Raw genomic sequence first — 26,053 nt, 5'->3', positions numbered from 1 at the left:
GGGGCCCTGGAAGCTCCAGCCGGGGCTGCCCCAGGCCTGGCGTGGGAAGCAGCAGCTGCTAGGGGAGCTGGCCAGCCCTGGGGCCAGACTGTTGTGGAAGATGCATGGAGCAAGAGGTTGTGGGTGAAGATCATGGGGAAGGTGGGAGGGGAGCAGGGGCTGGGTTTGCGGCTGGAGTTGCAGTCAAATTCCCCTCCCCCCTGCTGCCAGGCAGCCCCTCCTCCCTTGGGGGGCAGTGCTGTGGGGAGAGGATGGAGCAGCCCACCCCACAACACACTGTGCTCTGGGGAAGGAGAAAGAGTCACTTGTTCATGTGCTCTGCACCCACAAATGCAGGGCTGGAGGGGAATCTTCAAAGAGCCCTGTCAAGCTTCCTCATTACCCCCAATCCTACCCTGCTATCCCAGGCCTGGGCTCCCCACCCCCAGCTCTGCTGATACCCCTCAATCCTGCCCCACAGCCCCCTGCTATCCCAGCCCTGGGCTCCCAGCTCTCCTGCAGCCCCCCTGCTATTCCATCCACCTGTTAGCAGCTGCCTCTGCCCCATGCCCATGGCGAGGTAACTCAATGGCTGGGCGTGGCAGGCACCAGGATCCGGGGCTACAGAAATGCGAGACACTTATGGGGCCCAGACCCAGCTGAGGCCCATAAACTCACGTCACTTGTGTCTAAAACACAAGTTTCAGTCTGGTGGTGGCAGTAAATGCCCATAGTGCACAAGAGCTGAGCAGGGGGGGCGGGGGGGCTGAGCCTGGGAGCTCACAGCAGAGGGACTCACAGCAGGGTTGCCCCAGGGGGACAGTACCAGCCTGGGCTGCTTAACCCTTCCCATGCCTCTGGACTGAGCAGGAAACACCTCCCTCTGAGCTACATCAATAAACAGGTGGGGGGTCTGGGCTCCCACCAGCCCCAGGCACTAAGTGTGGGGAACATAGCCACATGTTCATGACACACACTGGGGAGGAGAGACCCCAACCCAGGAGCAGACATAACCCGGGGGGGGACTGGTCACAGTGCCCCAGAGACAGGCAGACCCAGCGTGTGTGTAGGGGACTGGCCACAGCGCCCCAGGGACAGACAGACCCAGCAGGGGGGGAGGGAGGGCGCTGACCATAGCACCCCAGGGACAGACAGACCCAGCCGGGGGGGACTGACCACAGCACCCCAGGGACACACGGACCCAGCCGGGGGGACTGACCACAGCACCCCAGGGACACACAGACCTAGTGGGGGGGGGGGCTGGTCACAGTGCCCCAGGGACACACAGACCCTGTGGGAGGGGGGACTGGCCACAGCGCCCCAGTGAATGAAAATGGACCAGTGCACACCCTTGTCCCTTCTGCCCCCAGCACTGCCCCGGGAACCACTGCTGATGCTCATAGAGGGCATTTGGGTTCCACCAGTCGTGAAGATTGTCACATCGGAGTCGCGCACGCACAGCTCCAGCTGCCTGGTTCCAAAGCCACTCAAATGCAGCCCGGCCACCCCTCTGCCTGGCAGGACGCAGGGGCAGCTGGCCCAGTCTGAACAGCATTCAGCTCCCGTGGCCAGCTCAGCTTGGGAATCAGGCAGTGGCTCTATGCAAAGCAAAGTGCCAGAGCGCCACTCCCTGGCCTGGTTGAAATACAGGAGTGAAGGCGTCTTGCGCTGATTTAATACAGGCCAGGCCATTTTTTATTTAAATCAGGGATGTCCCTTATAACATGGGACTGTTGGCAACTCTTAGTGCCCCATGCCCACCTGCCAGTGCGGAGCACAGGGACGCCGCCCCCTGGCAGAGTCAGCTGTGTCCTGGAGCTGGTCCTTCCTCCAGTGCCACGCTGCCCGGGCCCCTCCCAGCACTAGGGCAGGTGCTCCTCTCACACCGGTCCGGGTCGCTGCTGCCTGAGGGACAGGCCAGGCCCAGCCACATACAACAGCACTAACCTAGCCCCCGGCCCTCCCAGCATCCCCCTCCTTCACCAATGGACTCCATCCCCCTGCCCTCAACCCGACACAGCCTCCTCCCAGCTCACACCTCCCCCCCGAAAGACCCCCATCCCCCAGCTCTGAACACCCGGCCCTGCCCCTGGTATGCACCCCACGCCTGCTAGCCTCAGCCAACCCAGCCCCACGCTCAGAAACGCCAGCTGGGCACCTCCCTGCTCCTGGGTCTGGGAAGGCAGGTGCTGCGCAGCAGGGGGTGCACACACAGCCCTACTTTCTGCCTCCATGGGGCTGGCCCCACTGCAACCCCCTTCCCCCCACTGCCTCCTGGGCTAGAAGTCCCCTAGTGACAGCTACAGTTGCCACTTTTGGTTGGACGTATTCCTGGAGATTTAACCACACAACAATCTTTAATTCCTGGAGACTCCAGGCCCAGCCTGGAGGGTTGGCAACCTAAGTGGCAGCCAGGCACTGCAGCTTCCAGAGGGGAGCCCCCTGTGGTGACAGGCAGTACTGCAGCAGGCACTGCATCAGTCCCGCTACCTAGCTCTGAGCAATCTGCCAGCTGGTGGGGCTTGGCCCCTCCCGGCCAGGTTGCTGGCAGAGGAAGGGGCGGGAAGGGGAAGGTATTACTAGTGCTGCTGATGGCCCCCTCTGGGCCAGCCTGGCAGTGCCTGTGCCCATGTGGTGCCCCTGGGATGGCACAGGTCTCTCAGACTCTCCCCCAGTGCAGCAGTGCCCTGAGGCCCCTGCCTGGCAGGATGAACCTGCACGTCAGCCTCTGCCCTTCACCTGGCTTTAGTCTTTCTTCCACAAACACGTTACAGAGACAGGGGGAGCCCTGCCCAGCCCCCGCCCCCACCCCCACCAGGCATGGAGTGAGGGGAGCCGGGCCGCCCTTGCCCTGAGCCTGAGGGAGGAGCAGGGGTGGGGGCAGAGGCCAGCAGTTTTATGGCCCTTGTTTTTCCTTTGATGCCATGGGCCAGGCTCTACCCCCTAGGCTGCCTTCTGCAGGGTGCACCTCAGCCACGGCTCCAGCAAGGAGCACCTAGCCACAGCCACACCGCCACCCCCAATGTCAGGCCCACAGCTCAGCCCCCTGCCTATGGCAAGGTGGTACCAACACCACTTTGTGTCTAGGGGAGATCCAGCCTCCCGCACCCTCAGCAGGCCAGGAGCATCTCCACCCACCGGGACTTCACCTCTCCCCTCTGTCCAGAGAGACAGCAGCCGCCTGGGGCAGGGCCCGGGGCCTGGTCAATCTGGGGGCAGCAGGCCAGCAGCACAGGAAGGGAGGGGCAGGAAGGGCCAGTCCAGGGTGGTGGGGAGTGCCAGTCCAGGAGGGGAAGGAAGGATGGATGTGGAAGGAGGCTAATCCAGCAGGGCAGGGGTGTGGGCTCATCTACTGACAGTCCTGCTGTGCTGAACATTGTCCTGTGCAAGGCCATGAGCTCAGGTCTCACTCCCCATCACATGGTGCCAGCCAGGGCAATACCTGCATGGGAGAGAAGTGGGGAGAGTGTCGGGGGGGCTGCGCCCTCCCACACACTCGGAGATCCTGAGTGCTCTGGGGGGGCCCTGTGGAATGCCTCCCAGCACGAGGCAGACACACCAGGCTGGCCCAGGCCCAAGGGGCATTTACTAGTGACGCTGTGCAGGCTTGCAGGGGAGCGGTGTGCAGAAGGGAAGATGGTCTCTCCCAGCTCCCGGGGAGGGGGCCTGTAGTCTGTAGATGGAGGATAAAGGCTGGAACAGACCCGAGGTGCAGTGCCCTGTCTGGTAGGTGGAAGAGTGCTGCAGTAGCAGATACGGAATAACCTGCCCCACCCAGTGACTGAATTCATCCCCGATGCCCACCAATCACCACCATCCCGCCCTCTAATACTCTTTGTTAGCATCAAGCAGTATAGCCAGATTCTTGGGGTCCTTACAAGCATCCAATCTCTCTTTGCATCGTGCTAAACGCTGGGTCTCACCAACTTCCTGTGGCAGGACATTCCACAGGCTCATCCAGCCACTTTATAGCCTTTTGGCACGGCCCCTTTTCAAAGGTAACAATCCCCATTTTTTCCATTCTCCGCCCCAGCACCTCTCACTCTCCTTTCTGGGATGGGGTGCCCAGCACTGCAGCCAGGAGCCAGCTGAAGCCAGACCCCTAATCTGTACACCACAATATTCTCCAGGTTATTCACTAGCCTGTTCCTTCCACAGCCTAGCATCTGGTTGGCTTTTTTCGCCACAGCTGTACGTTGAGCAGCGCTCGCCACCAAGCTGGCCACAGGACCTGTAGCTGAGTCAATGCAGTTAAGTGAGAAGCCGGTGGGTAGCTGAGTTTTCGCCCTCCAGCGCACAGTCCTTTGTATTGATCATTCAGGCCCTCAGGGGGCCCTTTCATTGGGCTGGGTAAGACTCTCTGAAGTTCTGCACACTCCCTGCTGGCCATGACTAACCTAAATACATGTGTGGCCACTGCAAGTTTTGCCACCTCTCACCCCGCCCCTTTGCGGCACTAGTACAGAGTACTGAGGCACCCTGCATCTCGACCTAGATTCTCACACTATTTAGGCTCCTAACTCCCACTGGTTTCAAGGGACGCCTAAGCGCCTTTGAGGACCTGGGCCCTTCTGCCATGATGAAAATTCCGTTTATTCCTGTTCTTTGAGCTCTCTCACTTAGCCTGTTTTTGATCCACGATAGTACCTGGTCACGCACCTTCTGAGACTTAGCTTTTACACAGCCTTGTGTGAGGGGCCTCGTGAAAGGTCTTTTGGAAGTCTATAGATATATCATGTTAGCCGCTGTTTTACTGACACACACAAAGAATTCTAGTGGATGACTGAGCCAACCTTTTCCTCCGCAGGATCGGTGCTGGCTAGACTCTCTCAGATCACGATCTTCCAGCTGATTTATTATTCTACCTTTAAATTATTGTTGCAACCATGTTCCCAGAGGCCATAATTCCTCAGACCACCTCTACAGCCTTTTCTAAATATAGGAACAATATACGCTGCCTTCCAGCCCTCTGTAACGGCAGCTGGTTTTAATGAGCAGGCAGGTTTCAGCTAGCAGCTTCTTCTCAGACCTCCTTCAGCGACGGTGGATATATGCACCAGTGTGGTTACAGGATGCAAAGGGGCTTGGAAAGGGAAGGGGAGCTGGAGCAGTGGCTGGGTGGCTTGCCCGTTAACTACAGAGGTCCTAGTGGAAGTGGGGACAAGGTGTAGAGGATGGGTATCAGGGATAGAGGCACAGGACGGACGGTGGAGGGCAGAGTTAAGGGTGCTTGGGGCAAGTGCATCTACATTGCATGAAGGTGTTTACTAAAAGGAACCAGCTCCTCAAACCATCACACTGACTTTTTTATTGGGGAATTTCCTTCGTTTTCCCCCATATTTTTGCCACCAAGAGATTTTTTACATGACATGTGAAACCCTGGGAAGGTGATCGTTTGCTACTGTACAGACTGACAACAGCCCAGGCCGGGAGGGTCGAATGCTCTTCTGCGGGTTCCCCGGTACCTTGCTGTGGCTCTGCAGACCTCTGAGGGTCAAACTATTCTCTGTAAAACGTCTTCCCCCATAAAACAGCTTGTGCTGATTCCCCGGCAGTTGAACAGCTCAGCACACCCCCCAGCACCAAGCAGCAGGACCACACAGGCCCTCAGGCAGGAGCTGCTGGCCTCACCCAGGCTCTTCCAGGCATGTTGGTGCACTTGACCCAGGACTGTTTGACCACCGGGGCAAAGGAGGCACCCAACGCTCTCACCTTGGTGGCTTTAACCCGTGCAGTCCCTCTGGGTGTGCGGTGGATGGGTGGGAGGTCATGAGCACCGCTCCTCCGGGGACGGTCCTGGCACGTAGCTCCTGGGTACCTCCACCAGGTAAGAGTACGAGAGCCCGACCATGACCTATGGGAGCAGAAGAGCCATCAGCATGCGGCCTGTGGGGCTGGAGCCCTGGCTCCCCCAGGGGCAGGATGGCAAGGGGTAGGCGGGCATCCCCGGGTTGCTCACCATCAGCAGGCTCAGCAGGCCCATCATCACCCCCAGCATGATGTAGAGGTTTTCGGTCAAGCCTCCAGCCCACAGAGGCCCCAGAATGGTGGCGATTCCTCCCACTGACCGTCGCAGGCCCTGGCTGAAACCTACAGTATGGGAAGAACACAAAGGGTTAACGCTGCCTGCCGTCCCCAGCTCCTAACACCAGGATGTCACAGAGTCCCTGGGCGATGCTCTGGAACTGCTCCCCACAAAGCCAGCCAGGACTTTGGGGAGCCTCCTCTCCCTTGGAGCAGACTGTCTGCAGGGCAAGAAGCTCACACGCTTCACCTTCCTGGGTCTGACCTTGGAGCATTCAACATATGCCCCTCCGTGCACTTCCCACAGCAAGTCCACCCTGGCGGGGTCCTGGGGAAGCCAGAGGGTCCTGCACCCCCACTTCGCAATCAGACGTGACTCTCAGCCAGCCAGTAAAACAGAGGTTTATTAGATGACAGGAACAGGGTCTAAAACAGAGCTTGTAGGTTCTGTGAACTGGACCCCTCAGCCGGGTCCATTCTGGGGGGCAGTGAGCCAGACCCCCCATGTCTGCACTTCACTCCTCGTCCCCAGCCAGCCCCAGACTGCCAACCCCTTCAGCCCCTCCTCTCTGCTCAGTTCCTTTCCCGGGCCAGGAGGTCACCTGATCTCTGTCTCCAACCCCTTCAGTTGGCACCTTTGCAGAAAAGGGGCCCAGGCCATCCATTGCTAGGAGACAGAGTGCCAGGCATTTAGGTGCACTGGCCCCTTGCTCTGCAGCAATCACACACCCTTATTCCACCACCTAGATACTTAAGAACTGCATAGGGGACACTGAGGCACCAACACAGTATTCAGAGAAAGCATTAAGAACATTCCCAGTTCACCACACGAGGGCACCAAGCCTCCGAGGGCACTGGCCTGCCTGGGGTGTGACCAGAGGTAGGCACGCTCCACTCCCGCTGGCAGCCTCTCCGCAGGTGGGGACCTTGCCTTTCTCTTGGTAGGGAAGCCTGAGCGATCACGTGGCACTACACAAGCAGATAATGGCCATCTGGGAGCCAATGAGACTGCCTGGGTGTTGGGCCATATCTCCCCCCCTCCACCCCCCAACCAAAGGAGCGAGGTCGGGGGACTGGTGGGCCAGCCCAGCACGACTGCAGAGAAAGACAGAATGGGAGAGGAGAGGTCGGCGACAGAGGAAAAAGAGAGAGAGACGCAGCCCCCACACTCCCCCAAAAGGAAGTCCCACAGGACGTGGGGCCACACACTTTTCTGCACTGGCCCAAGAAGCAGAGCAGTGGTCTCTGTAGTGCGTCCTTGCCTCCCTGTCCCACTGGACCAGAGCGCCGGTCTGCCAACAGTACCAGCTGCTTCGAAGAGCGTCCGTCCCCAAGCTCCACCCAGTCCCCCTCCTCCCCACTGCTCACACCACCGGGTGGCGGAATATACTCCATCAAAGACTCACAGACAGCCCTGGGAGTCGGAGGCCGCAGTTCTGGGTCAAATCCAAGTCGAGGTGGGGCCAGAGAGAAACAGCTTAGACATCATGACTGATGAGGGAAGGTTATAAAACTGGGCATGTTTAGTCTAGAGTGTGACAAAGTGGGGCTGTTCTTAATGTTTCCTCTGAATACTGTGTGTGTGCCTCAGTTTCCCCAATGCATTTCCTAAGTCTCCAGCGTGCATAAATGGCTGATGCACTATCTCCTGGCAACAAATGGCCATGGCCCTTCCCCCCCTGCAAGGCGATGGCTAAAGGTGAACAAAGATCAGGTGACCTCCTGGCCCGGGAAAGACACAAAGGCCAGAAAGTAGGGGGCAGTAGGGGGTTTCAGTTTGGAGCTGGCTGGGGACGGGAAGTGAGGGCAGATGGGGTTATCTGGCCCGCTGGGCTCCAGAATGGACCCGGCTGAGGGGTCCTGTTCTTTGTACCTACAAGCTCTGTTTTAGATCGTGTTCCTGTCATCGAATAAACCTCTGTTTTACTGGCTGGCTGAGAGTCACGTCTGACTACAAAGAGGGGGTGCAGGGACTCGCTGTGGGAAGCGAATGGAGGGGCATATGCTGAATGCTCCAAGGTCAGACCCAGGGGGTGAAGCCGTGTGAGCTTCTTGCCCTGCAGACAGTCTGCTCCAAGGGGAGGAGGCCCCCCAAAGTCCTGCCTAGCTTTGTGGGGAGCAGTTCCAGAGCATCGCCCGGAGACTCCATGACATAGGGAAAAAGGGGGGACCTGATAACATACATCAAATGTGTTCAGGGCTGGAGCAAAGAGGACGAAGACCAACCGTTGTCCATGTCCACTGGAGGTCGGACAAGAAGTAATGCAGGCAGTCGGCATCAAGGTTAGATATCAGGAAAGGGATCAGGCAGCTGTTTCTGACTCGAAGGGTAGTTAAGCTCTGAGCCAGGTGAACAAGAGAGGCTGTGGGGTCCCCACCATGTTTTAACCGATGGTCTAGGTATATCGGGCCCTGCCTCAGCACCGGAGGCTTGAACTCAAGCTCTCGAGGGCCCGTCCTGCCCTACATTTCTGCCAGGCCTGGAAGGTCAGTGGCCCCCGGTCACAGCAATGGGCAGAGCCATGCGGGGTTCCCTGGCTGCTCTTTCTCCATGCTGGGCTTTACCTGCCCACCTGTGCCACCCCAGCTCTTCCACCCACCCCTGTAAATTCATTCAGCCTTTAGGTGGCAGGCAGCAGCGAGGCCTCACAAAGGATCCCAACAAGCTTTGATCTCCAGGAGTCATTCAGGGAGGCCTGACAAGGAGAAGAGTGTCCCCATTCAACTGTTTGAAATGGGCCACCCTCATTACCACTACAAAAGTGATTTTTCCTCCATTAGTATCCTAATGTTAATTCATTTGTCTCGTTAGCACTGAGCCCCCACTTGGTAAGACAACTCCCATCATTTCACGTGCTGTATATTTATACCTGCTACTGTATTTTCCACTCCATGCATCTGAAGAAGTGGGTTATAGTCCACGAAAGATTAATCCCAAATAAATTTGTTAGTCTCTAAGGTGCCACAAGGACTCCTCGTCGTTTTTCCTGATCCAAACTAACACGGCTACCCCTCTGAAACCCATTCAGCGGGTGCAGAAGTGGCTCAGATCACCCCAGCAAACCAGTCACTGAGCTGAGATGGACCCAGCCAGCTCCGCCAACATGAAGCGGATGCAGGACTCGGCGGCTGGAGTGGGCAAGGCTAAAGTGGGATAGAAATTGGACCCTGGGAATCAGCGTTTGATCAGAAACCCAACACAGCCATGTGAAATGGAAACCCCTGTGTTGGAAAGGAGGCCTGGTGCCACGGTTTAACAGCATCCCCCTGGGACAGAGCTACCTGCTCTGACACCAAGATCCTGACAGACGGGCCAGACTCAGCCCCGGGGGAACTCAGCTCCACCAGGGCCAGGGAGGAGTCTGGCCCAGCTTGTGCAGGTGAAGCGAACGGCTCCGTGCTCTTAACAGCACCATCCAAGATCCCAGCTGCCCCACGCTGCTGCCCGGTGTCCCTACAAGGCGGGAGGAGTGGGAGAGGCTGACCGCACAGAGGTCACATGTGTGTTTTGTGACACCCATCTCTAGGGCGCCCTTCATTGTGGTATCTGGGCTTGGAGCGAGAAGGGGCAGGCAGGCATCTGCATTCTGGACACGGCTCAGCTGGTCCCAGAGCGGACTGTGCTCTGAAGGGGAGTCTGAGTGCCCCTGATCTCTCTCAGGGCAGGTAGGAAGTGGGCGCCGTGCCCCAGCCCGGGCACCGACCCCTCGCTGAGGCTCACCTTGTGTTCTCTCTGCTGTGACCTTGGAGAAGAGCGAGACCTGGGAGACAGCCACGAAAGGCAGCCCCAGCACCTGCAGGAACACGCCGACCACCAGCTCGGACAACAGGACAGGAAAGCTTCCTGTGGGCAGCAAAGCAGACATGGCAGGGGGTGGATGGGACCAGTGTGCAAAGAGCCCCAGACACTGGCAGACTCAAATCAGGGCCTATGCTCGTTCCTGCCCGGTAGAGGGGCAAGTCCCTGGCATGCTCTGCCCGGCCCCAGTATGCTCCATGCTCAGTTGCTAGCTTTCCTAATCAGCAAAGGACCAGACTTGCATGAATCTGGGCGCCCATGAGAGCACCCACTGCTCCCTTCACCGGGCACTGAGCAGGTAAAGGGGCTGGGGAATTGCAGCACCAGCAAGGCACTGGGCCCGTCATGGTGCCCATGCTACCCACAGCTGCTGCACATCGCCACCACTCTGGGCAATGGGTCTCCTCTCCACCACACAGCCCCTGCTGGGCCACCTCAGGGCACTGCTGGGCCAGCCTGAGCCATGCAAGGTGCCACGCAGCCCAGGGGAACACTCCAGAGCCATGCCAGGCTCCTGCCCCCAATCATCCCTAGCCAGCGAACCCAACCCCCTGCCAAACGATCCCCCTCAAGTGGGAGTGCCCAGGAGGAGAGGAACTGGAGATCCCAGCAGGATAGTTAGCTGGGAGGGGAAGGGGCAGTCAGTTACCTTGGGGCCGTGCCAGGAAGAGCAAGCACCAGATACAAGCCACGTTGCAGATGACCAGCCCAAGCACCAGGATCACGCGGTCGGGGAGGCGGCTGCTGAGGCAGCGCACCAGGAAGAAGCCGCAGATCACCTGTAGGTGGGGAGGGAAATGAGTTATTCCACAGCCCCCGGGCTGGGTGCAAAGACTAGTCAGAAGTGGGAGTTTACTGCTGCTAGGGGAGCCATTCAGAGTCGGGGGGGGAGGGGTGACTGAGGGTGGGGGCCTGAAGGGAAGGAGGGCAGAGCAAGCCCCGCACAGAGCCTCTTGTGGGCTAGCAGCGCCCAAGATCCAGCCAGCACCAGGCACATGAGCACATGTCCTGTATTCCCTCATCAGGAGTCACTGCTCGCCAGGGCTCTGCAGTCTGCCCTCCCCCCTCACAGCCTCAGCACCACCACTCGCCCTTCCCCTGGCCAACAGGCAGGCCATGCCTGGGCACAGGTGCCAGCCAGCACAGCGAGGCTCCAGGAAACGGCCTGTGCCATGCAGACTGGTGCCGTTGGCAGGGCTAGGCCACAGGCTCTCTGCCAGCAGAGCACAAGGTTTCCCCAGCCTGCAGCCCACCCTGCCCTAGCTGCAAACGGAGACCGCTGGCAAGGATGCCCCGCTCCGCACGTTGCTGGAGCAAGGGCAGAGGAGACGTCCCAAACCAGTTCTGTCTGGGAGCGTCTACACAGGTACTCTCCCCTCCCCGCACTCACACAGCCAGCCCCACCCGTGAGAACAGCGAGTGTGCCGGTGTGGCCAGGGCAAAGGCATTTCAGCCCCGTCCACACGGGAGTATGAGACCTATCTGCACCAACGCTCCCAGAGGGGCTGGAACAGGGCTGCCGCTATGGGCTACGCAGGAGAGGCCTGGCTGGACGGGACCCCAGCATCACTAGGCCTCCCTCACTGCCTGGACTGGACAGAGGAGATCGGAGCTGGAGGGATGACTCAGAGGACAGGGGGGCACCAAATGTGGCTCTAGGCCTGCCCTAGACCTCCTGCCACCCCATCCCCAATCTGACTGTACACACACCTAAAGCATGGGGCAGAGAACAAGAAGCACCTGCAAATATCTGAAGGATCCCAAAGGGGTGGGGGAGGTCACCAGGCAGGCCGGAGCGAGTGCTGAGAAAGAGGGTCAGACATTCATAGGGCGTGAGCGCTCTCAGCATGGCCGGATCGTACATGTGCACACGCACCGTGGGATGGGGGCTGGTCACCTGCCCCAGACCATGTCTGCCAGGACCCCCATCTTTACAGACTCCGAGGGCTGGGGTCTCACCTACCTCGATGCCGCACAGGAAGTACATGATGCTGTTCTCGAGCTCCCCGAAGCTTAGGTAGCGCTGGGTGATGGGAGTCACCATGGTCTGGAGACAGATACAGACAGGCAGAGAAAGCAACCTAGAGTCACACGTTTGCCCACCCTCCATTCACGGCTGTGAGGAGCCCCCTCTGCATGGGATGGGCAGGTACAGACCCTCGCCCACAAGGTGCCCCTCCCCTGCTCTGCCCCAGTGGGAGGGTTCTCCTGACCAGTATGTTGGGTCTCTGTCCCCACTTGTCTTCCCTGAGATGGAGGAAGGCCTGGGTCATGCCCAACGTTCACCCAAATTCTGGGCTTCGCAAGGAGACCTTGGCCCGGGGAGAGATGTCCACTCTCTGGGCACCAGGCGCAGGTGAAAGGTGAACCCCACCAGGGATCCGGGAGAGGCCAGAGCACCACATGGAGGGGAGAGGAGATCCCCTGTCCCCCTCACCCCCATACACATATCCAGAACCTGGGAAGGGCTGGACAGGAGACATTCCGTGGACCTAGTCTGGTTGTGAGAGGAGCTGTACCCGCGACTGCCGACATGGAGAAGAACCCCTGCCCCCCAATCGCAGTGGGAGTGGAACGAAGTGACCTGCCCATCAAGCTCCCAGGCACTCACCTCCAGGGCTGTTTGGTTGAAGAGGGTGATGAACTGGGCAGTGAGCAGAACCACCACTTCCTCCCGCAGGTACTCTGCAACGACACCACGGGGACGTCACGGGGCTGGGGCACTGGAAGGAGAGTGGCCAGGCCTGCAGGGAAGGAGAGCAGCCAGCCCGCCCTGTCTCCCACAGGGGGTGGAGATGGGAGAGGCATTGCCCAGTGGAACAGGTCAGTGGGCCAACCAGGCAACAGGGAAGGCGGGGGGGGGGGAGGGCATGACACAAGCAAAGAGCTGGACACTCCTCAGGGTGGGGAACGCGATGCTGCTGTAACCAGACACGCTGGGCAAGGGAGCCAGCCGGGAGAGTCTGATCCTTTTCGGGCCCTGAACTCAATCCGCAGCAGACCCGCAGTCTCCTGCATGCCAGTTTCTTCACTCATTGGCTCCCAATGGACACGGGCGTGAGCAAGAGGGGGCTGTGACGAAGTGGGACTGTTCTTAATGTTTCCTCTGAATACTGTGTGGGCGCCTCAGTTTCCCCTATGCATTTTTAAGTCTCCAGCATGCATAAAGGGCCGACACTCTGTCTCCTGGCAACAAATGTCTGGGGCCCTTCCCCCCTGCAAGGGGATGGCTAAAGGTGAACAAAGAAATCAGGTGACTTCCTGGCCTGGGAAAGAGACAAAGGCCAGAAAGGAGGGGTCTGGAGGGGGTTGCAGTTTAGGGCTGGCTGGGGACGGGAATTGAGGGCAGATGAGGTTGTCTGCCTTGCTGGGCCACAGAATGGACCTGGCTGAGGAGCCCCATTTTCTGTACCTACAAGCTCTGTTTTAGACCATGTTCCTGTTATCTAATAAACCTCTGTTTTACTGCCTGGCTGACAGTCACGTCTGACTGCGGAGTGGGGGTGCAGGCCCCTCTGCCTTCCCCAGGACCCCGCCCGGGTGGACTCGCTGTGGGAAGCGCACGGAGGGGCACAGGATGCTGAATGCTCCAAGGTCAGATCAAGGAGGTGAAGCCGTGTGAGCTTCTTGCCCTGAAGACAGTCTGCTCCAAGGGAGAGGAGGCTCCCTAAAGTCCTGCCTGGCTTTCTGTGGAGCAGATCCAGAGCATCGCCCGGGGACTCTGTGACAGGGGCGCTGCCCTCCTCCACTGTCCACCGGCCCCCAGAGCCCAGCCTTTCTGGAGCACCAGCTGGAGAGTCCAGGCCTCTTTTCCCACCAGGCTGGCACAGCACCCAACTCCCTCTCATGCCAACCCTTCCACAGCCCCGTCCTTCCGGCTCACACCATGGCTTGCTGGCTGACCTTGGGCCACTTCTTTCCCCTCTCTGGGCCTCAGTTTCCCCTACTGCAACCCAGGGATAACAGCCCTGGAGGAGGGGGCTAAGGCTCAGTGCCCAGAGAAGGGAAGAGACCATCAGGGTCTCCTACAGCTGGGCCTGCACTCCCCGCTCTGTGCCCAGGACTGCTCCCTGCCCACCATGGTGCCCGCGGGACGCTGGGTCCAGGTTGACAAGTCAGTGACACTTGGGGCTGACCCATCTGCTTGCTCTGGCGCAGGGCATGGGACCCTGGGGACAAGCATGAAGGCCCCACGGTGCCCACAGGCCCTCTCGCCACTCAGCACCCAAGCAGCTCACCGTTCATTCCCACGTAGCTGTCCAGAGCAGCGGGAGACCCACCAGCGACAGCCCCGCAGCGTCACGATCCTTTGTGCACAGCTTGTGGGCTTATGCAGTTGCCAGGCTGGTGCAATGGGACAAGGAGGGTTTGTCCTTTCCCCCACAACAGTGGTTCCCAGCACAGTGCCCGCAGGTGTCATGGCGCCCGCCGGACACCTAAGTGCGCCTGCGTACTGTCCGGTGGATGAGCATCCGCCAAAATGCCACCAAGAAGCAGCAGCATCCAGAGGCGTCACTGCCCAAATGCTGCTGATTTTCGGCGGTGACGCCTCTGAATGATGCTGCTTGTCGGCGGCAACGCCTATTGACGTTGATGCTTCTCGGCAGCATGTCAGCGGATGCTCATCCGCCAGGCACGGTCCTCGGTGGCTCATCGTCCGGCACCCGCCAGATGAGAAAGGTTGGGGACCACTGCCCTAGAAGCTCAGACCCTCTGATTACGGAGCACACGGCTGGCCTTGGGACTAGGTCGTAGGCGGCGTGGGTTCGACTCCAGCCCTGCCAGACTCCCGCGAGGGTAGGATCCTGGTTGGACTGAAGCCCATGACAAATCCCCCCCTCCCCACGTACTGCCCAGCACGGTACTAATCAAAATGGGGGCATGCCAGGCTGCCTGCCTCTAGGGCCCGAAGCTGGATCCCGCCCAAAACGCTCACCTCGCATGGCACTGAAGTTCTGAAACGGGCTCTTCTCCTTTGCTCCGCCCTCCTCCTCGGCCAGGTGCCCGTTGGGCACATAGCGGGACTCGTCCCCCATGGGGGGCTCAGCGGGCACCCCCTGGATGGTGCCGCCATAGCTCCGGTGCTCAGCGGGCTCCTCCTGGCCACTGTCGTGCTGCACCAAGGGCTCCCGCTCCTCTTCCTGCTGCGCTGCCAGGGCCGCTCGTAGCGGGTGGGGCACGGGCTGCAGGTCGTAGTACATCGCCACCACCACAAACTGGAGCAGGATCCAGAGCAGGCACATGAAGAGCTGCACAGACAGACAGACACCTGAGAGCCTGGAACCGCAGCCCACCCCACACCCGGGGAACTCCTGGCCGTGTGAGTCGGCCCTCTTTCGCTGGCTGCGAGTAACACCCGGGGAGTACTCACCCCCGGGGAGGTGAACTTGTTGACCTCAAAGGGCCCCAGCCGGAAGTTGCAGAGCCGCAGGAAGAGGTTACAGGCGGGTCCTGAGCACAAAGAGACGGCGGGTCAGACGTGGGCGCTGGGAGGACGGTGGGACTGGCATGCCCCTCACTGCCACCAACCACCTCCCTCTGCAGCAAGAGGGGCAAGAACGGGCACCATCAAGGAGATGATGGGCCTCTCACACCCTCGCCAGGCTCTGAAAGCCACCTCCACTCACTGCCTCTGGCAACAGCCCCGGGAACTTGAGATCCTTTGTCACATGCCCCCCCAGACCCCAAGAGGCAACGCGACCATGGTCTGGCACTGCACTGCCATGGCCTGGCCCCGTATCCTTCCCAACCTGAGAAACACCAGCCTCCGTGGCATCCACCCTTAGTTACCACAGCATCCACGCTTAGTTACCACAGCAGGCTTTCACGGGCACAGGGTAGCCAGAGCTGAGCCAGCTCCCTGGAGTGGTCCCTCTCCAGAGCCAAGCAGGCAACACTGGGGCAAAAGTCTGGGGCGTGGGGCAGGCGCCTCCTGAACACAGACTGTGCCTGGACAACAGAACCCCAGCTCATGGGTCAGGCCCACCACTCCCCCCATGCTGAGGGCCTTCTGCGGACAGGGCGTGGCGGGGGTCCAAGGGTACCTTACCGATCAGCAGCCCGACCTGCCGGCATGCCATCACTGCAGCAAACACCGTGGCACGCTCCTGCGAGGTGGTGGAGCGGGTGAGATAGCCAAAGATGGAGGCACCCGCTCCCGTCCCAATACCTGCCAGAAACAAGGACAATCAGGGGCAACAGACGGGGCAGGCGCTGAAAGCCCCTGGCACAAGCACCTGGATCTAGAGACCCTCTGTGAGGAACTGGGAAAGTTCTTAATGTTTTCTCTGAATACTGTGTTGGTGCCTCAGTGTCCCCATGGCAGTTCTTAAGTATCTGGCAGAGCAAAGGGCCAGTGCACCTAAATGCCTGGCACTCTGTCTCCTAGCAACTGATGGCCTGGGCCCCTCCTCTGCAAAGGTGCCAGCTGAAGGTGTTGGAGACAAAGGGATCAGGTGACCTCCTGGCCCGGAAAGGGGCTGAGCAGAGAGGAGGGGCTGGAGGGGTTGTTAGTCTGGAGCTGGCTGGGGTCGAGTGAAGTGCAGACCTGGGGGGTCTGGCTCACTGCCCCCCAGAATGGACCCAGCCGAGGGGTCCGGTTCGCTATATCTACAAGCTCTGTTTTAGACCCTGTTCCTGTCATCAAATAAACCTCAGTTTTACTGGCTGGCTAAGAGTCACGTCTGACTGCAAAGTGGGGGTGCAGGACCCAGTGGCTTCCCCAGGACCCCGCTGGGGTGGACTCGCTGTGGGAAGCGCACGGAGGGGCAGAGGATGCTGAATGCTCCAAGGAAAGATCCAGGAGGTGAAGACGTGTGAGCTTCTTGCCCTGAACAAGTCTGCTCCAAGAGAGAGGAGGCTCCCCAAAGCCGTGCCTGGCTTGGTGGGGAGCAGTTCCAGAGCATCGCCCGGGGACTCCGTGACAAAGGGGTTGTTAGTCTGGAGCTGGCTGAGGGCAGATGTGGGGGTCTGGCTCACTGACCCCCAGAATGGACCCAGCCAAGGGGTCCGGTTCGCTGTACCTATAGGCTCTGTTTTAGACCCTGTTCCTGTCATCAAATAAACCTCTGTTTTACTGGCTGCCTGAGAGTCACGTCTGACTGCAAAGTGGGGGTGCAGGACCCTGTGGCTTCCCCAGGACCCCGCCTGGGTGGGCTCGCTGTGGGAAGCGCCCAGAGGGGCAGAGGATGCTGAATGCTCCAAGGAGAGACCCAGGAGGTGAAGCGTGTGAGCTTCTTGCCCTGAACAAGTCTGCTCCAAGGGAGAGGAGGCTCCTCAAAGTCCTGACTGGCTTTGTGGGGAGTAGTTCCAGAGCATCGCCCGGTGACTCCATGACACCCTCAGCCTAGATCCACATGGCCCCCGGCTTCCTCCACAGCAGCTCTTACCTGCCACCAGTCGGCTGCCCAGGAGGAGCCACTTGGAGACGCCCATAAAGTACATGAAATTCCCTGCAATTGGGGGAACAAAAAGCAACAGGTAACGCAGAGAGGAACACGCACGCCAGGAACAGGGTGCAGGTGCATCCCTGGAGCCAGCGAGGCTACCCAAGAGCAAGCCTCGTGGGGGAAGGGGGGTAGGCACTGCTGTCCCTGCTGACTATAATCAACCCCACATACACCTGTGGGGATCTCATCCCATGGGGCTGGAGCAGGGATAGGGTCCTTCAGAACTCCTGGCTTCTGCACCCTAGTGTTGCGGGCAGGAAGATTATCTGCGATCCTGCTCTGAAAAGAGCCCCTGTGTTAAAATGGCATCGCAGGCGCCACGCTCGCCATCCTGCACCACCACCCACCTGGGCAGTAGAGCACGGGGCTGATGTAAACGGGCACTTCGTTAGCTGCCACTGCGGCATGCTCAGAGCTGAGCTCTGCCCGGCTGATGGGTCAGCACCAGCAACAGAGGTTCTCCAGGCTGGATTCTGCCCCACAGGGATCCCCCGGAGCCTCGTAACTGAGGGCACGATTGGGCCCTGCAGCTGGACCTTGGTTAACAATGAATTCATCTGATGTTCGAGCCAGACTAGAACCCAGATCCCTGCTGTAGCTGGGCTGGCTCTGCAGGGCTCCTGGTAGAAGCAGGGGCTCGGGATCTCTGTAAATCAGGGCCTCAGGTGCCTGCATTTAGAGTTTGGAGTTGCACATTTACACTCTTGTGATAAGTGGGGCTAATCCTGCCCTCCCACCCTTCCCGGGGGGCCAATGCCCGGGACACAGACTCACTCTGGACTGCTCCTGCCAGCGAAGCAGCCCAGCCGGCGACCCCCAGCCGGCCTTCGCTTGCTCACTCACCCACTATCTCAAACACGTTGGCAAAGAGGATGATGGCTTTGGTGCGCTGGCTCCGATCAGACCAGTGCCCGAAGAGGGGCCCCGTGAGCAGGCCAGTGAGGCTGAAGGCAGAGATGCCCAAGCCCAGGAAGTACGGCTCAGCATGGAGCGTCTGCAGGTAGGCCCAGATCGTAGGCAGAATCACCGCTAATGGGGAGCAGAGACAGACAGACAGTCAGGCAGGGGTCTCACACCACAGCGCTAGAATAGGTCCTGCCAGACTACCTCAAACGGGTGCTCGGCCCTGCCCTGAATCCAGGCTCCTGCCTCCCTGGAGCAAATGGACAGCCCCGGCGCAGCATGAGACCCTCCCTGGCTGGCCTTGGACTAAGAGGGCAGAGGTCTTGGGGTCCCCTAGGCCTGCCAGCCGGGCCTCTGACCCATGCCCATGGCGACTGCCGGCTATGCAGCCAGATCACCAGTACTGCTGCATTGCTCAGGAAGAGGGAGATGCCAATCACCCAATGGCTCAAACCCCACCGCCCCCCGGGCCCTGGGAGCTCCCCAGTGACTGCTGGGCATGTCACCCTCCCTTGGATGGATGCTGGAGACTGCAGCAGCTCTTCAGACCCAGACACAGGTGGATCCCAGCAGCACCCCATGGCCTCGGCCCCCTGCTCTCCTTGCTAAGAGGGCACACCCAAGCCTGTCCTTCCCTCAGTCAAGGGTCCTCACCCGCTACCCTAGAGCTCCTGTGAGGCCTTATTGCAAGGTATTTATGCAGCAGCCAAGCCCCTCAGCTGGGCGAGTGCGCCGTGCGCCTCACCCAGTCATTGCCGTCTTACGTTGCACTTAACAGGTATTGCAGGAGGAAGACACAGAAACTCCATGAAGCTCCACAAGGTCCAGAATCGAAGTCCTCACACGCTTTCCCTGCACCACCAGCCCCGTCATCACCTTCTTTAAGCAGAGCTTAGTTGCTCTATCTGAGGCAAGAAGCCCAGGTCCCTTTCCCATAGCTACCTGCCTGTCACAGCTTCTACCACGTCGGTTGTCTCTGCCCGTTGGTCTGCATAGGCATCTAACACGCACCCACCACCAGTGTCTGAGTGCTGCCAGAATGAGAAATACCAGGCCACCAGTGCCAGGCTGCCCAATGCCCTCCGTGCCCCAGGACACGGCCAGGAGGCAGGTCTCACTGTTAGCTGGGCAGCCATAGTAGGATGGCCAATGAGAAGACATCCCCCGCTTTGCTTACGGGCACTCCCCACTACCCTGTAGCCCGCACCAGACAGCCACAGCGCCGCTGCCCCCACAACTCGCCAGCATCTCCCCGCTCTCACCGTCCCTCCTGTCACAGAGTGTGGGGGAGTCAGGGCCCTGCGCCCCCCACACCCTGTGATTCACTGTGACTCTCAGCCAACCAGTAAAACAGAAGGTTTATTAGATGACAGGAACATGGTCCCAAGCAGGGCTTCTAGGGACAACCAGGACCCCTCAGCCAGGTCCCTCTGGGGGACAAGGATCTTAGAGCCCAGACTTGGGGTTCCCTGCCTCTTTCCAGCCAGCCCAAAACTGAAACCAAAAACCCCTCCAGCAGGCTCTCCCCCCTCCATCTCTCCCCCCCACACTTTGTCCAGTTTCCCTGGCAAAGGTGTTGACTCGCCCCAACCCCCTTCCTGGCCCAGGTACCGTCCCTCACCTGAAGTCACCCCTGCTCTCCCATCCCCCATGCAGACACACCCAGGCCAATCCACCCTGCTCCCTCCTGCGTCACAGCCTCCTAGTTAATGATTTCCACCGGCTGCCCCAGGAAACGAGAACCAGCCTCAAGGCTCTGCTGCCACCCTTTGAGACCTCACTGACATCTCCCCTTCGGGAGCCAATGCTTGTAGCATCCCACGTACTCAGAGCGCCCACCCTGCTGCCCTTCGGTGGGATTCAATCCCCCACCTCCACCAGCCAGGGAGCATTGCTCAGCCATTGTCCCCAGGTCTGGAGGGGAAGGAGGAGGAGAACAGGAAGGCCCCAGAGCGGAGAGTTTTCCCTGGGAAAAGGAAAGATGAGACCTTGGGTAATGAAGGAAGAGAGGCAGGACTGAGACATGCTGGCCAGGAGAGGGAGAGGTTGGAGATGAACACCACCCACCCCCGTTTATACTCTGCTGGAGCCAGCGTGCTGAATAGAGCAGCTCCTGCGCAGCCAAACCCTGAGTGACAGGGCCAAGGGTGGTGTGGTGGGCAGCGCCGGAACAGGGGGCAGGACAGCAAGGTGCTCCGCTTGGGTTTGGAATGGCAGTAAGCCAGCAGGACACGCTGGAGAGAGGGGCTGACAGGTGGGGTTTACGGAGGGAACAGGGAGCTCCACGAGTCATCAGCCTAGATCGGGGTAGGCAACCTGCGGCACACAAGCTGATTTTCAGTGGCACTCATACTGCCCGGGTCCTCGCCACCAGTCCGGGGGGATCTGCATTTTAATGTAATTTTAATTGAATTTTAATTTAATTTTAAAAACCTTATTTAATTTACATACAACAATAGTTTAATTATATATTATAGACATAGAAAGAGACTGTCTAAAAATGTTACGATGTATTACTGGCACACGAAACCTTAAATTAGAGTGAACAAATGAAGACTTGGCACACTGCTTCTGAAAGGTTGCTGACCCCTGGCCTAGATGGTCAGGGCGAGTGTGCGCAGAGCCCCAGAGAGGCTGTGAAGGGAGAAGCGGAGCAGGCCGAGGACAAGGCCTATGTGACCCCAGTGTTAGCAGCAGCAGAGAACAAGGAGGACGGCATGGAGGCCCCGAGGTCTGGTGAGATGGTTGCAGTGGAGGGCAGCGGGCAGGTTGAATCCAGCGGGGAGCTCAAAGCAGTCGAGGTAACTGGCACAGATGAAGGGGATCAGTGAGCAGGGGGGAGCTGGAGAGGAAAGCTAGGTTCAGGGAGAGCTTGGAGAATGGGGAATTGTTTAACTCGTGTATTTTCCCCATCTGTAACTGAGTTGCAGATCATCTCTGTGTACCTGGGGCCTTTTCCTTCTTGCTTAAATTCCAGGCACTAACCAGCTTTTGAGCACACAGTGTGGTCAGCGCCATCATCGCAGGTCACGTTCCCACGGGGACAGTGAACCCCAGCCAGCGCCATCACTCAGTTATCACCAGAACTGGAGGAACATTGGCTCGACCAAGGGGAGCAGCAAATCAGCTCCTGGCGGGCTCAGTTCTCCCTTCCTCTTCCCATACGCGGTGCTCTACGGTGAGCTAACGGCACAACGGCCATCCCAACAGCAGGGCAGCACCTTGCCCAGGCGGTGGCCTCCAGCTGGGCAACCCACGCATGGTTTTTTGTGGGATAAGGGAAGAGGCCAGAGATCTGGGTGAATCTGCAAGTGCTAGGAGACTGGGTCTCTCAAAAGCAGAGGAGATGTACTCAGCAATACGTCACATTCCCTGTGCTGGGCATGGATGGAAAGTCACCGACAAGGGGGATGGAAACAAAGTGGCTGCTGTGGAGACAGGCCCCTCTTCCCTCCCCTGGTCTGCAGTGTTCGCCTGGAATGTTAGTTCTGTGCACAGGGATGAGGCTTGTACTCCAGGTTGAAGTCTCGTGCCCCTCTGTGGATGGGCGACTGAGAGAGCCACGCAGATAAGGGCATCGAGGTGGCTCTGGATTGCTGTCTGAGCTGCCAGGAGAGATGGAATGACAAGGAGAGACGAAGGGCATGACTTGCCTCTAGCAAGCCACAAATCAGGACCGGCGGGGAGGGAACAAGAGCCCCAGTTTCTGCTGGAAGCTGACAAAAGAGGAGACTAAATACTTAATAAAAACAAGGGGGTGGGGAGAGAGACCTTTGGATTCAAACAGGAGGGGGGACGGACAGGAAGGACCCTTCAGGCAGGACAGTTTCAGCTCGTCCCTTTCATAAGGTCCCACACGAACTGCAGAACGCTGTGTGTCTGAGCGACGTTTGTGGATCCAGAGCTCAGCTGGGGCCAGAATGACCTGGAGCACCTGTGGCCACACCCTGAAGAGAAGCACCATGGCCCAGGGCACATAAGGAGCCCAGAGACCTAGGCTCTAGCCTTCGCTCTGCCACTGACTGTAGGCAAATGCTCTTTTTCCCCGCCCCTCTCTCCTTGCCCCCTCTGTCTGTCATGGCTACACAGACTGTGAGCTCTCCAGAGCAGGGGCCATCTCCTTGATCTCAGCTGCAGATCTCAACACCCAGCCACGGGAAGGCCTGGTGATTGCTCAGCCCGCTAAGCTGCGGGGCACAAGGAAAGGGGGAAGCTCCCTGTGCTGCATCAGGGAACGCAGAGAGCTGCCTGTCAGTCCTCGTGGGACAGGCCACAGGCTGTGCACCCAAGAGCCTGGGATGTGCACAGTGGCAAATGTGCCTCAATCAAACCTTCACTGTTTCAACACAAAAACTTAATTACAGACACTTCTCGGGATGCCAGCGACTCAGGCCCTTGCATTGTGCATCCCAGCTTCAAGCATGAGGATATCCAGGAAACCTGCTCAACAGGTCAGTAATATAATCCACCGGCCACCAGAGCAGAGCCCCGGCGCCTGTAGTCCAGCAGCCTTCTTCATCACAACAGACCAATGGCTCATCCAGTCTGGCATCCTCCCTGCAACGGTGGCCATCCCAAGGCTCTGATGATGTAGTATCAGCTCATGGAAGGAGTGGGAGACGCTTTGCTTCGTCATGGGTATCGGTTTATCCCCTGAAGCAGGAGGAGCGATAGCACTTGCAATCTTATCCTAGCTAGTGAAATAGCAGCTGGGAAAGGTAGAGTAACAAAACCCAGCTCCACAGGGTCTGGAGCCATCCTTGGCCCCTTCCTGCATTAAAACCACTGAGCGCTTCAGGGCTCTCGGATAAGGGAAAACCAAACAACGGTACCGAGAGGGGGGAGGGAAACTGGAGCTGATAGGCCCAAGGATTCAGAAAACGCCTATAACCTATAACCTGTGCCCCTGCCCTGCTGCCTTAGTGCCCCCTGGTGGGGTAGGAATTCTCATCACATTTGACAGACTTGGCAGATGTCAGTCAGCTAAGGGTGTGAAGGGAGAAGCAGAGCAGGCCGAGGACAAGGCCTGTGTGACCCCAGTGTTAGCAGCAGCAGTCAGCTGATGTCAGTCAGCTAGGGGTGCCGAAGCCTGGCAGGCTGGCACCCAGCAGCAGTGCCCCCTCCAGTCCCACCCTTTAGCTGACGGTGGAGGATGAGTTACAGACTCAGATTGCAGCTTGTGAAATATTAACAGAGGAAACTGGGAGGCCAGCTCAGCTTCAGCAGGGGCCCTCCAGACGCCCCTCACCACCAGGCTGTGTGGAGGAGCTGGGGGGCCTGCAAGACCCACTCCAGGCCTAGCAAAATTCCCAGCACTTTGGGGAGCACTGGGGAACATCTCACCAAGGGGTAAATGTCCCAGTGAGAAAAGAACAATGTATCTAAAAATCCATATAGAAACAAACGCACATACCCAGCCAGCCCCATTGCAGGGCCTGCTGGGCTCCCCAAACCCCTCCATGGCTCTCATCCACCATCGTTCCTGTCCCAATAACAGCCAGGAGAGTTGCAGGAGACTCCCCACAACTGATCTAAGATGCCAATATCTCCTTCTAAACAGCTACTGCAATGTACCAATCCCTTTGCTACTCCACCAGCTTGTGAGGGGAGGAGGGGCCCAAGCACGTGGCCTAAGGCATTGCCATTAAAACAGTCTCTAGTCCCGGGGTTTCAGACAAGGGCTCGCTGCTTGACCCAGCCAGAAAAACAAGGCGGAACAGGGTCGCATGCCAGAGGCAGGGCACAGGCTGATCCAATGTGCTGGCAAGAGACAGGACCAGACCCACTGCAGGGTCACACGGCAGATGCACAAGGGGGACTATGGGGGGGGGGGGACCAGCATGACTCCAAAGGCAATCTGCTCTGTTCTCTAGTAGAATGATGACAATCCTCGTAGCCTTCACCTCTCCCCCTACCCCTCCAGTCCTCCATCCAGGCTCAGCTCAGGGCTTACTCTAACTGGGTGAAATCCAATGGCCTGCATCATGCACTGTGGCCCCTTCCAGCCTTCACATCTATTAACCCAACCTGTGACCGTCTAGAATAGCTGGAGTGCAGAGTGGGGCAGCCGTACCCCTATAACAAGAGCTGGGCCCATTGTGCCAGCCCTATCCACAGAACCCCACTGGGCCAGGGGGATACCTGACTGGTGGGGGGGACCCCACTGCAGCACAAAGGGTCCAGAATGCAGGCCAGAATCAGAGCCCAACTCTGCCGCCAACTTGCTGCCTGACTTCAGGCAAGTCATTCCCCCCACCGTGCCTCAGTTTCCCCATTTGTGACATGTCGAGACAGAGACTCACCCTGTCCACCAGGTCCACTAACATCCACAAGGCTCAGTCGCTACACTGATGGGACCAGACTCGCAAACCCACCCTCAGGGACAGGGCTTCCACCTATAGGACCTAAACCAGCGGGTTTGTCATTCATGGACAAAGCGGGACTAGGAGGGTGGGTGCCCCCTATTGGCGCAGCAGCTCTGCAGAGGCCACGTGGGGGGGCAAAGAGAGTGGAGGTGTCTGGAGTCACCCTCCGGGTTATGGTCTACCACTGAGTGCCCGGCCTGGCTGGCAGGGCATCACCCCCTGCCCCCTACCCATCACCCCCTGCCCCCAGTGCTCACCGTATTCAATCCCTCCCGACAGGAAGAGGAGCCCAATGGTGAAGTTGGTCAATTTCTTCTTCCTCTGATACTCCATAGATCCTGCTGCTTTCCTGCCCGTGGCTGTGGAGGTGCCGGTTCCCTGCAGGACTCAGAACCCGGCTGCGACGTCTCTGCTGCCAGGGGCCATCGCTGCTGCTGCTGCGCACAGCCTCGGTGCCTAGCCGGGCAGCCGTGGCCCCTCGCCAGCCCTTCCTAGGTGCACATCGCTGGAGGCCCCGGCTCGCCCCAGCCCCCCTACGCGGCCTGCACCAGGATCCACCAAGCCCCGGGCGGAACCGAGCGAGCCCGCAGCTGACAGGGCAAAGCTCCGGCTCCTCCTCTCCCGGGGCTACCAGGTGTGCAGCGCTTGTGGGCAGGCGCCTCTGAAGGAGAAGCAGCTGCTATGCCCCCCCCCCCGGGAATGCGGGAGGCTCAGCACCGCCTCCTGCGATCCCCGGGGCTGGGCTCCTCACCAGCGGGCTGGGGGCTAGCGGCTCCCCGCGCAGGGGGCTGTTGTTGGCCCTAGTGCAGGGGAGGGACAGGAGGGAGGGAGATCTGGGGGGCGGGGGAGTCTCAGGGACAGCAGGACAGAGAAATCTGTGTACATATTTAATTGCAATTTGTTAATGAGAAGCCCAGGCACTTGGACAGCATCTGCTCCGCTGCAAGTCGGGCCCCCAAGCCCCCGCCCCACCTAGCAGGGGCTGACACACGGGGGGCGCTGGTCAGGCAGGAACCGGCCAGGGGCCTTGGCTTGCCCTCCCGGGTAGGGACCGACAGCTCAGCAGACACCACACCTGCGTGGGAACCGCAGGGCGTTTTGAAACAATGTCCGCGTGCAGCCGGGAGTTTAAAGGGCGGCCCCGCCCCCAGACACACCCCTGGGCCTGAGAGATCAGGAGACCCCCCCCCGCCCGCGTGAGATCGGGTGAGGCTCACACCCCCGCAGCCAGGTGGTTTCCCCCCCGCGGGGGTTGTGCGGAGCGGGGGTCGCTGCTGCTGCTGCTGCCCTGGGTGTTTGTGTAGGGTCGCGGTGCCCGGCGCTGTCTGGCTCTCGCGCCTCAGGGGACAAGGGGGGCGGGAGTGGTTTGGGGGAGGCTGCTCTCTGGGGCGGGGCACCTAACGCCCCTACTGGCGCTGCCCGCAGGTGGAGCGGACGCGGACACAACCCAGGCGTCCGGGGCGCCACAGGCAGAGGGGCGACGGGGGAGGTGAACGAGCCCTGTCTCCGCCCCTGAGGCAAGCCACGAGGAACCC

At 59.4% G+C, this 26,053-nt stretch overlaps 1 protein-coding gene across 1 annotated transcript; it reads right to left on the bottom strand.

The window, feature by feature from the left end:
- Positions 1 to 5,272: 5,272 nt before the first annotated feature.
- LOC115657570 (major facilitator superfamily domain-containing protein 8-like) lies at positions 5,273 to 25,999 on the bottom strand. Its single transcript, XM_030575612.1, has 12 exons — positions 24,776 to 25,999; positions 18,094 to 18,279; positions 17,191 to 17,253; positions 15,852 to 15,971; positions 15,174 to 15,253; positions 14,739 to 15,051; positions 12,414 to 12,487; positions 11,766 to 11,849; positions 10,452 to 10,581; positions 9,725 to 9,847; positions 5,939 to 6,069; positions 5,273 to 5,833 (listed from the first exon to the last, which is right to left on the bottom strand). The coding sequence occupies exons 1-12, from the start codon at positions 24,849 to 24,851 to the stop codon at positions 5,747 to 5,749; spliced, it is 1,467 nt and encodes a 488-aa protein (XP_030431472.1). The 5' UTR covers positions 24,852 to 25,999; the 3' UTR covers positions 5,273 to 5,746.
- Positions 26,000 to 26,053: the final 54 nt, after the last annotated feature.

The sequence above is a fragment of the Gopherus evgoodei genome, chromosome 9 (assembly GCF_007399415.2).
Source record: "Gopherus evgoodei ecotype Sinaloan lineage chromosome 9, rGopEvg1_v1.p, whole genome shotgun sequence".
Classification (NCBI taxonomy): domain Eukaryota; kingdom Metazoa; phylum Chordata; order Testudines; family Testudinidae; genus Gopherus; species Gopherus evgoodei.
The sequence above is the reverse complement of the archived record's forward strand: the minus strand, read 5'-3'. Positions and strand labels throughout refer to the sequence as shown.

Excerpts from the sequence above, each read along its gene's own strand:
- LOC115657570 (XM_030575612.1), bottom strand. The coding sequence starts at position 24,851 with ATGGAGTATCAGAGGAAGAAGAAATTGACCAACTTCACCATTGGGCTC. Across the intron at positions 15,052-15,173 it reads ACAAGTTCACCTCCCCGGGG|CTCTTCATGTGCCTGCTCTG; the intron begins GTGAGTACTCCC and ends CTGTCTGTGCAG. Across the intron at positions 9,848-10,451 it reads CTTCCTGGCACGGCCCCAAG|GAAGCTTTCCTGTCCTGTTG; the intron begins GTAACTGACTGC and ends TGCTGCCCACAG.